Consider the following 16,015-nt stretch of genomic DNA (forward strand, 5'->3'; position numbering starts at 1 on the left):
CGGAGCAGCCGCGGAGCGCCGGGGACGGCCGAGGGGACGTACCGCGCTCGGGCGGGCCCGCCCCGCGCAGGCGCAGCGGCTCCGCGAGGTGAGCGGCGGTGGCGGCGCGGTCGGGGCTGGGGCCCGGGCCGGGGCTGGGGGTGAGCGCGGTGTGGCTCGGGGTCCGCCCGGCCCCGCCCCGACCGAGCGCCGACGGGCGGGAGCGCGGCCGGAGATCGGGCGGGTGCTTCTCGCCACCCGCGGCGCGGAGCCCGGAGGCCGCGGTCCTCGCGGGCCCCGCCGCAGCTGGGGGAGCGGGCGCGCCGGTGTCCCCGGGAGGGCTGTGGGGCACAGCGCGGATGTGTCGGGTGTGACCTGGCGCTCAGCGGCTCGGGTACTCGTGGGCTGGTTTAAAAGTTGTTAAGCAGCGTGCATGTGCAGTGCCGCTCCCCTGCAGCCGGCCTCATCAGTGAGAGTGTCTGAAGGGAGTGCCAAGAAGATGGATCCAGTCTCTTCCCCGTGGTGCCAAGCCATAGGACAAGAGGCAACGGGCAGAAACTGCTGCACAGAAGTTCCACCTGAACATGTGGAAGAACTTCTTTACTGTGCAGGTGACCGTGCACTGAACAGGCTGCCCAGAGAGGCTGTGGAGTCTCCCTCACTGGAGATATTCCAGACCTCTCTGGATACAATCCTGTGCCGCGTGCTCTGGGATGACCCTGCCTGAGCAGGGAGGTTGGACCACATGATCCACTGTGAGCTCTTCCAGCCTTACTTAGTATGTGATTCCGTGATTCTGAGTGGGCAGCTGTGCTGGGGAAGTAAGGCAAGTTGCTCAGTCTCTGAAGTATCAGTGAAGAGCCTTTCTGTTATTGAGTTTCAGTGAAGTCATGCTAAAGAAGAAAAACAAGAAAAATACTTTCAGTGCTACACATCTAGGTTCTTCAGAGACTTAGATTAATTCGTGCAGTAGTGATGTTAGTGTGAGTGACACAGTGGAAGGTAATTTGGCTCTGTCAAAAGCTGTCATCATGTATTCTGATGGTGTAAATCTGGTGTTCAATATTGACTTAATTGGAGCTCCAGTAATGTAAGTTAATTGAGGAACCGATCCCTTGATTTCTCCATGCTTGACAATATATTTTTTTGATTATTACTTTTGCCAGTAGGTTTAATGCTTCAGTGTAAAATTAGGGATACCTCTGTTGTAACACTTACAAATTTTCACATTGTTGGGTTGCTTGGTTGTTCTTGATATTTTTATCTTAATAACGGTAGAACATGAGAGGTCAGCCACCAATTTGACCAATTACTGTACAGTAAAACACATGCCAGGTTATATAACATTTCTAAATAATACACTGCTCCTCTGTGCCTCTATATGAGCAGGTACATATTTACAAACCTTAGATTTAACTTCTGGTTCTATATATCACATTATTTTCAGTTTATTAGGAAGATTGTGAATTTTGATTTAAAAATTAGGAGCTAATTCTAGTTTTGTCCAAATCATATTTCCTCAAGCATTGAAAGTTCACTGATGCTTAGTTCAGTAGTGTGCATAGGCCAAGGAAAATACTAAACGTTCTTGGGTGTTTTTCTTTCATATTTAAATACAATTGTGGATAAAATTAATGGGACAGGGGGGGTTTATGTCCTCAGCTTTATGTGCAAATGCCAACTCCACAGACAATTTAGCAAAAACAAAAAAGATGGTCTTTTTCTGGACTAGTTGTTATTCTTCCATCTCTTCTTTCTTTTTTCACAGGACAGATAAATTACATAAAAATACTTCTGGTTTCCATGCAGCATTTCACTGACTTTGGTTGTGAAGGCTTGTCATATGATACAGATAACTTAAACAGATCTTGGACAATTCTTGGAGGTTGTTTACCCACATTTTGAATTGCAGTAAGTATAGCTGGTTTAAGCTGGTTTTATTCAGGAAACAGTAAAAAATCCATAGTGGAAGGAGGAATTTCTAGCATCCTCCAAGAAGTAACCTATTTTCTGTCAGCATTACTAAGAATAAAAATCTGCAAGTGTTTTCTTTGTGATTTCTGACAAGTTTTTTTCCCATCTTATTGGTGTTTTATAGGTAAGTGTTGGAACACAGCACGTCTCTAAGTATGCAATCTGCTAACATGCTTCTGAGAAAAATTGTAAGAAGTTCAGTCCTTCCATTTGCTGCACAACATAGGATGCAAAAGGATTTGTTTCTGCTCAGTAGAACTCTCAGTTTATCACTTTGTCTGAAGCAGGACAAGTCATGTGAACCCTCAGAAAAATTAGATTTAGATGAGTGGAAAAAGGTAATGAAATCTGGGTTGCAAGAAGAGGCCAGTGAGATGATCTCAGAGCCTAAGGAGCTTTCCAGTTTGGCTGCTGCACGTGAGACTTTGGAGATGTGGAGGCTAGCTGGCAGAGCGGTTCCAGAAAGTATCAGTGAAGAAGAGCTAAAAACTTTTATGGAGTGCCCTTCTAAGTCAGCCAAAAAGAAGTATTTGAAATATTTGCATCTCAAAGAACTTCACAAGAAAAATGACAAAAGAAAGATGGATGAGAAAAGGGAAAGGAGGCTGGAAGCACAAAATCAAGCTTCAAAAACGGATGAGACCAAAAAGAGTTCATTTGTATGTATGTGGTCCAGCACTATGGATAAAGCATACAATTGGAGGGCTGCTCAGTCCATGATCTTTGGCCAACCTCTAGTATTTGACATGTCTTATGAAAAAGAAATGTCTGTCCGAGAAGTCACAAATACAGTGAGACAGATAGTGCTGAGTGAGAGCTGCAATCGGAGATCTGTGGACCCGTTCCACATCCACTTCTGTAACTTCAAAGATGACAGCCTCTATCATAGGGAATTTATCAAGCAGTATAGAGAGGCATGGGGCAAGCTGCTTATCACCGTGACAGACCAGTGTTACACAGAAATCTTTCCAAAGGATAAGCTCATCTATCTGACAGCTGATTCTCCCAAAGTAATGAAAACATTTGATCACGATAAGATCTATATTGTTGGGTCAATGGTTGACAAGAGCATAAAAACAGGAGTCTCTTTAGCACGGGCAAAGCGATTAGGATTGGAGACTGCAGCCCTTCCACTGGACAAGTATTTGCTCTGGAGTACTGGTGCCAAAAACCTCACACTGGATCAAATGATGCATATTTTATTAACCTTGAAAGATACTGCTGACTGGAAGAAGGCTCTGGAATTTGTTCCAAAAAGGAAATACTGTGGCTTTGTAAGCAAACCTGTAAAGGAACTGAAGAAAACCTTAGACCTGATCAACATACTTAAACATGGAAAGGGACGGGAAGAAGTACAAAGGCAATTTGCCAAAAGCTACCCCAAGAAGTATAAACTAAAGCAAAAGTAGAGTAATGGGGAGGAGAAGGAATTTTTTACATGCACACTGTGTCCTTTAATGCTCTGGCTTCTCTGTACATCTGGAACTGTTCAGCTCTTAATCTCACAACATGTTTTGTTGCTTATATTTGAAATGACCGTTGTTAAGAGTTGGGTTTTTAAAATTACTTTAGTAGTCCAGCTGTTAAAATTTATTCACATGTTGAAATTATGTAAGAGAAATGGGATCATCTGTTCTAAAAAAAATAACTCTACACAAAGAATATCAGTGTGTTCAATTGAACTGTGCTGGGACAAGGGTGATGATTACTGAATGCAAAGGTTGTTCTTCAGAGCTCACTGCTTTGGAGGCTAAGTTTCATTCTAAAAGATTGCTAAGATGAAGTAGAAGAGACCTCTCCCATTACTTCCTGAATCCTTTCGTGTGCAGACAAATTGACCTTTGATAGCTGAACTAAAAACAAATGGTTAAAACCTTGTGTGAGTTTGGGGAGCTGCACCATGTATTTCTGGGTGTTGTATCTGGCACAAATCAATTCCCTGTTTGGAAGGAATAAGGCATATTTCTTGACTGTGCTAAAAAAAATAATCTTACATACTTTTGTGTAAGACTTTTATCCCAGAGTGCCTGTGTTTTCAGGCCATGTAATGTAGATTTCCCAAAGTGCTGGAACTTCTGAGATGGTAAACAGTCCTATTAGTAAATACTTAGAGGAGCAGAGAGCCTTTCTTCTCACAACTCAGAATACATTGATGTCTCTCTGAAAGTCTGTGTTCAGGCTGCAGAGCTGCCATGGGCATATTGTTAAATACAGTTCTGGTGTCTTGTCTGTAGGACAAGAAGGGCTTTCCTTATGGGTGATGCTTAAAGTCACTGATGGCAGATGATGAGTTGGGTCCTGAAAATTCAAAGACTAGGAGCGGGGAGTATAATTTCACACAAGTGTACCAGGAGTTGATGGTGACCCACTCCCTGGTGACCTCTTCCTACATGCTGTTGCAAGGTGGGGGTTGGAAGGCAGAAGATTCACTACCCCAATACTGCTCTTCACTGTCTATTGTGAGGTGCAGGGGCCTCCAGGCATGGATAACCTCAAAGACCTGGTTCCTCTCAGCTGTGTGTGGTTGGGAAGTACACAAAGCTTTACCCTAGGGTGGTGTTTCAGGTGATGCTTGAGAGCTGCCTGGGAAGCCCTGAAGTGCAAGGACTGGCTGTGTGAGTGTGTGTACCTCAGGCAGACTCTTTTTCCTCAGGGGAGGAAGAGAACAATGGAGCTACATGCTGCTGAGTGTCATAGAACCATGGAATGGTTTGGGCTGGAAGGGGTCTTATCTAGTTCCAGCCATCTGCTGTGGGCTGGGTACCATGTCCCTTCTGTCATTTGCTGTTCCTCCATACAAACAGCCTCTTCTGATCTGCAAACTGGCTTGCACTCCGGGGCGGGGGAAGGTGGTGTCACTGCTCACTTGAACTCGTGTTACAGAATCACAGAATGGGTGAGGTTGGAAGGGACCTCAGCGTGTCACCTCTCCCACCTCCCGACTAAAACAGGGTCATCCCAGAGCACATGGCACAGGATTGCATCCGGATGGTTATCTCCAGTGAGGGAGGCTCCGCAGCCTCTCTGGGCAGCCTGTTCAGTGCTCGGTCACTGCACAGTAAAGAAGTTCTTCCTCCTGTTCAGGTGGAACTTCTGTGCATCAGTTTCTACCCATCGCCTCTTGTCCCATTGCTTGGCACCACGGAGAAGAGCCTGGATCCATCTTCTTGGCGCACTCCCTCCACACACTTCAGATATTTATACACACCGAGGAGGTAGTGAGGTAATGATATTTGTGAATCACGGAAGGTAATCGTTAAACCACGCGCCCTGAGGAGGGCGCGGCAGCGGACGTGGTTCCTCCGCAGCCCCGCGATGCAGCGGCTCAGTGTGCGATGCGGGGAGCGCCGGGGGTGATCCGATACCCCGCTTTCCCCGGGGAAGGGCAGGGAAGGGAAGCCGTGCCCACGTGCGTCACCCCAGCGCGGCTCGGCGCGCGCCCGCGCTTCCCGCCCCGCCATCGCCGCGCGCCGCAGGGGCGGGGCCGGGGCGGCCGCCAGCGGGGCCTCGCGGGGGCGGGCCCGAGGCACGCGCGTGCGCGGCGCGTGAGGCGGCGGAGGCGGGGGAAAATGGCGGACGGCAGAGCCGAGGGGGAGAAGGCGAAGCGGCCGCAGCCCGCAGGAGGTGAACATGTAGCGCCTCTCGCCGCGGAGCTGTGGGGTGGGAACGGGGCCCGGGCTGGTCCAGCGGGGGTGGGGGGGGGGAGTCCAGGTGTGCCTCACCCGGCCGTGAGTTGCCCGGGCTGGGCCGTGCGGTGCCCGGCCCTGCGGGGAGAGGGGGTGGCCCGGGCCTGAGGGGGCTGCGCTGGAGGAGAGGCTGAGTTGGGCCTGCTGTCCTCAGCTTTACAGGCGCTTTTGTAAAATTACACCAGCTTCTCCTTGTTCGCGCAAATGCGCTATTTCTCTCCTTTAGAAATACACGGAATACTTACACCGTGTTTTGAGAGAAATACGACTGTTGCTGTCTGCAAGGATGAAGACAGAGCCTTAGAGATTAACTTTCAACAGTTACGGTATAAGTTATTTATAAATGGGTACAGTGAATATTCTTTAATTGCTGTTTTAAGCATTTGGGGTTTTTTACTTTGCAACAATCTGTAAGTTTGCTGTTTGGTCTTATAGTATTTATATTATGACTGGATATTCCTGTCATTTCTGCACTGTTTGGTTCGAAGATTTTAATTGGATGTTTCTTTTCTTCTTTCTTCCCTTAACTTAAACTTGAAAGGGCAGTGTCTTTTCAAAGATAAAGCTTTTCTTTCCTGGTGTGTTTATTTTTTTTGTTTAGTTAGGTTTTGATTTTTTTTGTTTTTTTTTGTTTCAGTGTATCTGTAAGGGAGAGGGTACTTCTTAGATCTGTTGAAAAATTAAATCAGGCTTGGAAACCAATCAGGATAGCCTCAACAGTGAATGTTATTTCTGATAATTGCTGACATTTGAACAGTTTTACTTGAGATTTTAGGTAGTTCCTTGACTCTTGGTTCTCTGTTGGGCTTTGGTGGCATTTTGGTTTTCATTTTTTGATTATGGTATTGGTTTTTTTTTGTGTTAGTCATACAGTAACTGGACAGCATCAGTACATCAGAAATTCGTACTGTCTTGTGTACTCTTTGGTGTGCTGAAACATGATCTGAGTGAGTTGAGGAGTGTTGGTTGGCCCTAAGGATGAATAGTTGCTCCCTGATGATTTTTGAAGGCAATTTGCAGTTTAGTTTTTGCCAAGATAGTGGGGTTTATCTTAAAATTAACTTAGTTGTGACTGGTTTTTTCCCACATGTCCCAGTGGTCACACTCCCAGGGACAACAGATCCTGAAATGCTGTACAGCTGGAACTGTCAGTCTTGTCACTTCAGCCACCTGGACAGGGGAAGTTGTCCACTCCTGTGGTTTGTTGATACACGAGTGAAGCCACTGTGAAGTAGGACAACTTTTTAGTTCTGTAATCCATGAAAAGGACACTAGCCAGTCTAGTTTGGAAATAGGTGCTTTCTGTAGGTGAAGTGTGACCACCAGGAAATAATAAGTCTTCATATCTTGGAATGTATTTATGGACTGGCATGGGAGATGGTAGAGACCTGTTTAATAGTTAATAAAAAATGTCTGCATTTTTGTTTCTTGCAGAAATTAAACAGCACAATGGCTCCTTCCCCACCTTCCCCAATTGTCCAGTGCCCCTTACAGCTCTCTCATCAAGTAAGAGTGTTTCTTTCAGCAGTCTGGAGTTCATCCCATGGCGAGCTCAGTAGAAATAACACTCAGAATGCAGTGCTGATAGGAACTAATTCTGAGAGAGATGCTCTTTAAGATTTGGTGAGAAAACAGATATGGGTAGATTGTATTAGGCTTCACCTTGTGCTCAGCAGTATTTGAGAATTTGCACTTAAAAGAAGCAGGGTGTAGTGTCCTAACCTTCAAGCTAGCCCTAGTTTAGGAACCCAGGCTGGTTCCTTGTGTCCTGAATTTTGGGCTGCTATGGATTTTGTATGTTATGAATAAGAAGACTTAGCTCTGTGGCTCCAGCACTTTTAATGCCAGTGAATCTTCTACCTACCTTTGAATCACAGTCTCTAGTGTACCTAGGCTGGACTTGGAATATTTTATTTAATGTGATTTCATGGACTAGCTGTAAGGATGTTCTCACAGTCTCTGCAGATTGCTTTTTGGTAAACTGTGCTAAGACCACTACCAGTACCCAAGGTCACTTGTGTAAATTTTGATTGTTTCTCTTTCCTCCTTTGTTTTTCATTCTTATATCTATGTTTTCTGGATCAAATTTGTAGTACCATTTTTTAAGTATGGTGAAGCTGATTAAAGTTACAGCATTTTTTGTGATCTGCCATATTTCTGAAGGTGAATGATAAATTCATTTTGGTTTCACTTACTATCTTGATACCTGGAAGAGTGGGGTAGAAGTGGTATATTCTGCTGCTTATGATTTGGGAAATAGCAGACATATATATATAGATTGAGTCCCTAGTTTTTCTCTTTCCTGATATTGTTTGCTTCTTTTTTTTTTCTCAGAGCTACAATCTTGTTGACCCCCAGTTCAGACTTTCTTCTCTCCCATTACTTCATCTTACGTAGTAGTTTTTTGCATTAGCAGTGCAAAGAGCTTTATTCCCTGATGGTCTGAATTTGCTGTGCATGGAAGGAGCTGTTCTCCACTTGATGTGATGAGGAACTTGTGCTAGCTCCAGTTGTTTTAAACTGCTACTGAGAGCACTTCCCTGTCCATTCCCTAATGTGTCGCTTTTCCCCCCTTCTGCTACTGCAGTGGTTTGCTTATTGCAGCAGCAGGGAAGCGTCTTTTTGCTGAAGCATTTACTCTGTTCAGTGTGAGTTTTCCAAGGACACCTTTGTCTCTTGGTGTAGCTGAAGAAACTTGATTTTATAGGAATGAAAATGTTACTTGAATGTTTTTTCTCTGTGGATCACTGTTCAGCTGCTATGTTTTCCATGACTATACAAAAGCAGAAAAGATGAAATCTATATATATGTTTTTTTAGTGCTGATTCCTTCCTCAAGCAGAGCTTGGCAGATTTATTACAGATGAGATGCGGACAAGCAGTGACTTGAAACATGATTGAGACAGCCGGCCTCACTGTAGTCACTCCCTTGATTTTAGAGTTGTGCCAGACAAGCCTAGAGACTGGCATGGACATGATTTTGTAGGAATTTGGTAGAATTAATTTTAACTTAGATTATCTACTCTAGATTTGGAATTGGGATTCCAATTATGAAAGCTTATCTGTGGCAACTTAAAAACTTAAAAAGATTTAGTCATCTACATTTAATTTACTACATGAACTTTGACTTCCATACTAAATAAAGAGATGATGCTTCAAGATTGTTTTCCTGGCTCATACAAGAAGTTCTTTACAAGTAGTGGAGTGCTTGCAGTTTCTTCTCCTCTTTGTGTTTTGCTGTCCACTAAATATACGTTGGTGGAAACTGCTGTCACTAAAAACATCTTACCTATTGCACCCAAAGTATAATGCTTTTTGAGGTTGCTGCTCCCATCAATCTGCTCAGTAAAAGTAGCTCATCTTGGTAAGTTGTTTCGACTTCACCAGGACCTGAAGAAGAGGCAGAAAAACCTGTGAAAACTAAGACTGTTTCTTCCAGTAATGGAGGAGAAAGTTCGAGTCGCAGCGCAGAGAAACGGGCAGCTAATGAAGAAGCTGAAGATTTCACCACAAAGCCTGCTCCTGCCAAAATGTCCAAGTTTGGATTTTCCATAGGCAGTCAGACAACAAAGAAGGCATCTGCAATATCCATCAAACTGGGAGCAAATGTAAGTTTACTGAGGACTTTTAATTCTAGGGAATCTGAGGGAAAAGGGAAGTACTTTGGGGAGGCTTCCTTGCAGAAGGAAACCTTGAATCCCATGAGGGTAACTTGGGTAAATTTTAAGCAGACATTGCAGGGCCAACTAGTCATGCATGTGTAAGTACTTCTAGGTGATTAATAACAGGTCAGTAGTCTCAAGAAGCATAAGACTTGATTGAAATGAACTGTAGATCTTTAAACATACAGAATAATTTTGTAATGAGATTTGGTAAGTCTGCAGTAATTTCCTGAGGGAAATGAGCAGACTTGTTAAGCTATTCAGGCTACTTTGAAATGAGTGCTGGAAGCTTCATTGCATAGGAGCTTAAAGCTGGAAGAAAGCATCTAGATGGCTTAATAGGTTGTCTTCCACGCCAAAGATCTTATTTTAGTATGAGGAATTGCAGTGTATTTCCATGTCTTTGCCTGTTCTTTGCAAGGTCACTGTGATTTACTTGTGTTAAATGCAAGAGATGAGGCTTTGTTACAAAGGTTTCTAAGAATTCTGATCTCTTTGACTGTCCAGCACAAGGTATCCTTGTGCTTGTTTCCATGTGAATCTGATGGCTCTCCGTACTTGCAGAGTAGTCCTCTGCTGGCTTGGCCAAGGGCAAGCCAGGGGCTGCCTCTCTATTTAATACAGTTCATTTACATTTCCCACGTATCACTGTGATGGATACATTCTGAATGGCTGTCTGCACTAAATTCAAACTCGAATCGTGGAAGCCTTGTGCCTGCAATGCCAGCATTTTAGAGATCTCTCTTATTTTAAGATGGGAGATGTGGGCTGGCAGCATTCTAGGATATAAATGCAATCAGGTCAGCTCAGACTTTGGAAAAATAGACAAGGCTGCCGTCTCTGAGCTTCTAGCATTCTTCAGTTTCTCATGTCCGAAGTGGCAATAAATTTGGCTCAGGATTTCTGCTTCACTGAATTTAATGGGTGACTGACAGTGCACCTGATGGGACAGTGCTGAAACTTACCCTGTTTCTTTTCAGTCATTTTTATTCCCTTAGTACATTACCCATTCCTTGGGCGCAGATGCTTTAAAAATGGTATTGATATGTTGTACAGTATCGGTGAAGAACAGCTGTAGGCAGTTGCATAAGGGCTCTGCTGCAGTACCAGCTTCTAGGAGTGTGTATTAAAGAATTGCCAGTAAAGGCAAAATGGGGAAAGCACTGAACAGGATTGATTTAGTACTGTAGTAGCAAACTGTTACTAGTAACTTGTTTTTTCTCAGTGGTGTTGAAGTAACTTTTGGTGCCACTGTTGTATTACATGGAACAGTTGTGAGTTTGTCAGCTTCCTGCACTTTAAATAGAGGAATAAAAAATTGGAAATAAAAAACATACTCTTTAAAGGAACTTTATATTAATTGGACTGCGTGATACACACTGGTAGTAGTTTAAAAGCATTGAATTGTTTTAAGCCAGAAAGCTGTCACGTTGTTAAAATAGAAGAAAATAAATATATTTGTTTTTTCTGACATTGATGGATAAGAATATCCCAAAAGAATAATGGAAATAGTGACACAGTAAAATTTTGAGCTACCACAAGTTATTCAGGTTCTGTTTTAATTGTTCATGTCATGCACCAGTGGCTGAGTACCCCTGCAGTGTGCTAGAAAGGTGGGGATGCTCCCTGCATGTGGGGAGCTGTAATATGAGAGGGTTCAGCTTGCTGCTCAGAGTGATCACACATAAATGAGCAGTCATTTTCGTTTTTCATTAGAGAATCCTTTATGTGCTTGATTTAGACAAAAATGTTTCCCCCTGCTTGCCCATTTCAGTGAAGATGTTTGACTTGACTTAATTTTACCAAAATGCTTAAAAAGCCAAAGGTAGTTTTTTTGAGTTAGTAGACTTACTTTACTTGTGAATTTTATCTTTTTCAGAAGCCTAAAGAGCCTGTTCCAACCCTGGCTCCAAAAACCCTTTCTGTAGCAGCAGCATTCAATGAAGATGAAGATGTGAGTAATAAACCAGTGACAAACACAAAATGCCATTGGTGTGGTAGGCAGAGAGTGGGTTATTTATGGTTCTTTACATAACTGTCAGGAATTTTCAACCTAGAAGCATCTCTTGATTCTGATTAAGAATGTACAATTTCATAGCTTTGTGTTGGTTCAAGAAATCATTAAAGTGTTGGTAACTTCTCCCTGAAAATAAGATGCACAACATAATTTGAATTAATAGTTGCTTTCTCTAGCCTTGATTAAGGGGAGGCAAAGGAAAGTTGTGCTTCTGGTTTGCTAAATATTTTGTTACCATTTTACTGCTCCTTTTTACATAGAGGTGAACAAAGGAATTTGTATTTTGTTCTATAACCTTGTAGAGCTCCACTGTGTCCAAAGTCACTTTGCTGTCCTGTAGGGCTGTAGTCTGGCCTTTATCTTGTCAGGCATTTGAAGTGTTCAAAAGCTGTGCCCAGCCCCGCTCTGACCTCCTTTGTCCCTGCAGAGCGAACCAGAGGAGATGCCCCCAGAAGCAAAGATGCGCATGAAGAACATCGGAAGGTAGGGCAGCTTTGAACGGGGCTTTGGGGAAGGGTGAGCCTGTGAAGTACCGCCCCAGCTCAGGGCAGGTCTTGCAGATGGCTTAAGAACACGAGGAGATAGTGATGCCTGGGGTGGCCACCTAAAAAGAGAGACTAGACAAGAATAAGAGAACAAAAGGAGGTGTTTATTTGAAGGCTTTCAAAGGTACACCCTGGGCAGGACAAAAGCTACACCCAAGATGGACCCTGGGTCACGGGTTCTTCACACTTTTATAAGTTTGGTTCATTTGCATATCAGGGTTAATTCTCCAATTATAACTTCAGTTCATTATGTAATTACCCCAAGTGGGCCCCCCTCTTTAGAGGCTTTTAGTTTACACATTTTAGGGCCTGGTGTCCTTGAGGTGGAAACCTAGAGAGGCTTGTTACGTCTAACCAGCATGAGAGAACAGCAGCTAACAGGCCACAAGGAGCTTCAGAGTTACTCACTAGGCAGTGCAGGATTTGAAAAATAGAAAAGTTAAAACCTAAGGCATCAATAGAAGAGGTTAAAGAAGCATTTCTCCAGAAACAAGATTTTCAAATGTTTCATCTACAGGTTAAAAGTAGTATTTGAACATTTGCGTTTGAACTTTGAATCATACTTGCCTTTTTTTGAGGAAGAAATTGAGTCTGCATTAAACAGAAGCTCTTTTTTTTTCCTTGTAAAGGTAATAGGTAGGAATTCTGCTTGTCTCTACTTTGTATTTTTCTAGTTCTCAGTTTCATAAATTGCCTTGAAGTAGGTAGTCTGGTTACATTTTTAAATCCATGTGCAAGGGGAAGATAAGAATCATCTTTCAGAAAGACAAAGAATTCTTTATTTTATTACAAATTACGTGATTCTTCTGCTTGCCACAGATGTGAGACGGTAGAGGACCAGTCCTAAAATAAGTAGGGACCTTTTCAGAGGAGGCTTCACTTAAATTAGGGATGAACTTTGAGAATTTGTATTTTAGAAATGTTTATTATGATAGACTGCTTTTAAAGTCAGTCACTCTGGAAGTTCTCTAGTTTGGTGGTTTTTCTTTTTTCTCCTGTAGCAAATTTGGATCCTCAGTTTCTTAATCCTTGCAACAAATTCTTCACAGCTGGCAGCAGTTACTGCCACTGCCACCTCCTCTCCTGCCCCAGCTCTGTTTTGGTGTCCTGTGGAGAGATGAGGTCTGTGGCCAGCTTACATTTGCTAATAGTGAGGGCTCCTGATGTAACAGAAGGAAATGTGCGGTAGTTTCTGGGGCAGATTTGTAATGGCATTCTCAGTGTCACATGGCACGGACTACTGTAGGTGAGCTGACTTTCTCAACTGCTCTTGTTTTACTTCTCACAGGGATACACCAACCTCAGCAGGACCAAATTCCTTCAATAAAGGAAAGCATGGATTTTCTGACAACCAGAAGCTATGGGAACGAAATATAAAATCTCATCTTGGAAACGTCCATGACCAAGAAAATAACTAAATGATGTGGATTACAAGTTGGGTGTTTGGGGGGAGGGGAGGGTGTAACATTAAAGGAACAGTTTCCTTTTTTAAGAATGGTATGAGACTATCTTTGGAGCCACTTTTTTAAGATTTTGAGTGGTACACTAATAAATGAGTTTGAAATTAGAGGTAATTTATGTTTTGTATACAGATTTCAAGGCATTTGCTAATTTTGTAGTTCATGTGATTAGTTTCAAAAGGTTACAGATAATAAAGAAATTGGAGTGGTACCTTTTTAAGATAATTTTTTTTTGTCAGTGATTAAATAAGGTGGATGAAAAAGGTTACTGTCTCTTTAATCAGGTCAAAATTGAATGCTCTTGCATTCTCACTTCTGGCTCCCTCTTCATAACAGGAGAAACAGTTGACTCCTAGGAATTCTGCTAAAGAGAGTGAGCATTGTCTTGTGCTAGAGGTGTTACTGGACTATTAATTTGAGTATAATCTTACACAGGAAAAAATAAGGACCTGTATTTTTTTTTTTTTCTCCCTGCAGTCACCTTTTGTTAAGTCTCTGCAAACTAGGAATTATGTTGCTCTCAGTGGCTCTGGTAACTTAGCTCTGATTTTGTTTAAAATTTCATGTAGGATGTGTAACCTTCAGTGGCCTGTTCTGTCCTAAGGAAATGGGCCTTGTCTGTATATTAGATACAGTCTGTAAAGAATATTCACTACAAAGATAAATCAGTATTTTCAGTGTGCTCCTTTTAAATCATTAGCCTTGAGTAGTGCTTGTTAGCATTTCCTAGTGGTACACAAAAGCCACCACCAAAAATACAAGCTAATGTACATTAAGCTTCACCTTTGGTTGAATATTTTTCTTTACTATGCCTAGAAGGAATAAAAGCCACACCAAAAATTGGTAACTCACTGCTAAGTATGAAAAATCTAAGATGCACTTTCCCTGTCTTGCCATTTAAGACAAAATGCCTTGATACCTGTGACCTCAGTGGACACTATCAGGTCAAAGAATGCTGTATCTGCAGTCCTGATGTTTCTAACAAGTGTCAACTTCAGAAATAAAACTTGATATTTTCCTGCCTGTCTTCCTTTTGCAGTGATTTTCAGCAGTGACATAAATCTGGTCAGTTTATTTCTTAGCTTTCATACTGCAGAACACTGCTGTAGGATTTCAGTGCTAGTAGTGACCATCTAAATTTCACTCTAATTTAGATTGCATATTTGTAAAACATTTTACTAACAGAACAGGTTAAATAGAACATTATCAACAGCAACACCACCACGTGTCCCAAGAGCAACACCTCCCCTACCCCAAACAAACAAGGTTCTTTTTAAACATAAATACCTGATAGTGTCAACCACTAAATTAATTTCTGGGAACTGGTTGTAGAATTCAATACTTTAATTGCTTTCATCCTGCCTCTAAAAGCGTCTTCTTGCTAAAGTTGAACTTGCAAGTGCAGAAAGGAAAGTGCATCTTGTAATGTATTTTTTTATTATTATGATTATTATTATTATGATTATTATTATTATTATTTTAGGAAAGCCCTGACCACTTAGACTTTTGAGTTTGTAAGTTCTAAAAATATTTTTTTGTATTTTTGTATTGTATGTGTAATCTTTTTTCTTTGAAGTCTGATGCAGTTGAATACCTGTAACTGTTTTCTTTTAAAAGCCTTGTTACAAACTTAACATAAAAAATGTATACATTATTTTTTTTCCATAGGAGAAATATTTGGTTTATTTAAAACAAAACACACTTTCAAAACTGACTTTCAGGACTTCCAAAAGCAATTTGGGCATTACTGGAACTAGGCAAGACAAACTTTTCACCTATTTTCATCACATGTGGTTATGTTTGTCTGAATAAATCCCTTTAAGATAGTGGTAATTCATACTGAATAGCTATTTTCTTGTGCTCCTCAGTAGGTCGTTCGTACTATATTAGTCACTTACAGGAACAAAGAAAAAACAGAACTTCAAATAAGAGAATGACTTGGAAATTTATTCCTTGTTTTAGTTAACCTTAACCTACCACCACTGTCTTCCACATCTTTGACTCAAGTAGCTATTTGTACCCAGAATTTCCTTGAACTTCAAAATCATTTAGGAAATTGCTAGGCAGAAGAGCAGACATGCTATGGATACCTTCCATGCACCTGAGAGAGGAAAAGTTATATTTATCTTCTTACTTCCATGGTCAATAAATAGTCCTAGACCTTGTGAGAGACTGCAGAAACTTCTAAATCTCAGCTGCAGGTGAGCAGTGATCCTGCCTCACCCAATGCAAGTGTTCTCTTCCTTCTTCATGGAAGGAAATCCCTCAGGATGGCCTCAGGACCGAGTGCCAGACAAGCTGGATTGTGTTGCTCCAAGGTGTCTGCTGGTGTTTAATGTCTGACGCTTGCAGGACAAACTGACTGACCTGAACAACAGCATAATGGCAAATGTTAGCTGGGACTAACTTGAAGCTGTAGGCTCTGGTTAGAGTAGTCATGGTTTTTGCATGCAGAGCCTTTTTGTTTGTTTGTTTGTTCTTGGTGTGATTTTTTTTTGGTTGGTTTGGCTTTTTTTTTTCTAAGGATGCTCCAGAATCCTGAAACTCACGATAAACGATGTGATTTAGGTATGTTGAAGTGCTTCCAGGAGATATTCTGAGACCTTGAACTGCTTAGTACAGCAAGATGTGTGTGCCTGTCAGTGGTTTAAATGCCAGTTTGTGTAGTTTTTATTCCAGGGAGCTCATGCTTG

The 16,015-nt window shown here is 42.2% G+C and overlaps 2 protein-coding genes across 10 annotated transcripts; both read left to right on the forward strand.

The window, feature by feature from the left end:
• Positions 1–19: 19 nt before the first annotated feature.
• On the forward strand, positions 20–3,615 carry TRMT10C (tRNA methyltransferase 10C, mitochondrial RNase P subunit). Of its 5 annotated transcripts, none has more exons than XM_069021778.1 (3): positions 20–88; positions 1,748–1,890; positions 2,078–3,615. In XM_069021778.1, exon 3 carries the CDS (start codon positions 2,109–2,111, stop codon positions 3,360–3,362), a length of 1,254 nt encoding a protein of 417 aa, XP_068877879.1. In that variant the 5' UTR covers positions 20–88; positions 1,748–1,890; positions 2,078–2,108; the 3' UTR covers positions 3,363–3,615. The 5 variants fall into 5 exon arrangements, with proteins under 5 accessions (XP_068877879.1, XP_068877869.1, XP_068877897.1 ...); XM_069021768.1 differs by lacking the exon at positions 20–88 and adding an exon at positions 97–590; XM_069021796.1 differs by lacking the exon at positions 20–88 and adding an exon at positions 97–590 and having other exon boundaries at positions 1,789–1,890.
• A 1,883-nt stretch (positions 3,616–5,498) lies between these two features.
• PCNP (PEST proteolytic signal containing nuclear protein) lies at positions 5,499–15,159 on the forward strand. Of its 5 annotated transcripts, none has more exons than XM_069021822.1 (6): positions 5,503–5,613; positions 5,866–5,965; positions 9,078–9,246; positions 11,180–11,254; positions 11,745–11,800; positions 13,151–15,159. In XM_069021822.1, the coding sequence occupies exons 1-6, from the start codon at positions 5,523–5,525 to the stop codon at positions 13,278–13,280; spliced, it is 621 nt and encodes a 206-aa protein (XP_068877923.1). In that variant the 5' UTR covers positions 5,503–5,522; the 3' UTR covers positions 13,281–15,159. The 5 variants fall into 5 exon arrangements, with proteins under 5 accessions (XP_068877956.1, XP_068877923.1, XP_068877934.1 ...); XM_069021833.1 differs by having other exon boundaries at positions 5,503–5,577; XM_069021855.1 differs by lacking the exon at positions 5,866–5,965 and having other exon boundaries at positions 5,499–5,577; positions 9,026–9,246.
• Positions 15,160–16,015: the final 856 nt, after the last annotated feature.

This window comes from Aphelocoma coerulescens, chromosome 1 (assembly GCF_041296385.1).
Source record: "Aphelocoma coerulescens isolate FSJ_1873_10779 chromosome 1, UR_Acoe_1.0, whole genome shotgun sequence".
Classification (NCBI taxonomy): Eukaryota; Metazoa; Chordata; class Aves; order Passeriformes; family Corvidae; genus Aphelocoma; species Aphelocoma coerulescens.

Coding starts and splice junctions, on each gene's coding strand:
- TRMT10C (XM_069021778.1), top strand. CDS start 2,109: ATGCAATCTGCTAACATGCTTCTGAGAAAAATTGTAAGAAGTTCAGTC.
- PCNP (XM_069021822.1), top strand. CDS start 5,523: ATGGCGGACGGCAGAGCCGAGGGGGAGAAGGCGAAGCGGCCGCAGCCC. Junction 5,614..5,865: donor TCTCGCCGCGGAGCTGTGGG/GTGGGAACGGGG, acceptor TCTCTCCTTTAG/AAATACACGGAATACTTACA. Junction 11,801..13,150: donor CGCATGAAGAACATCGGAAG/GTAGGGCAGCTT, acceptor TACTTCTCACAG/GGATACACCAACCTCAGCAG.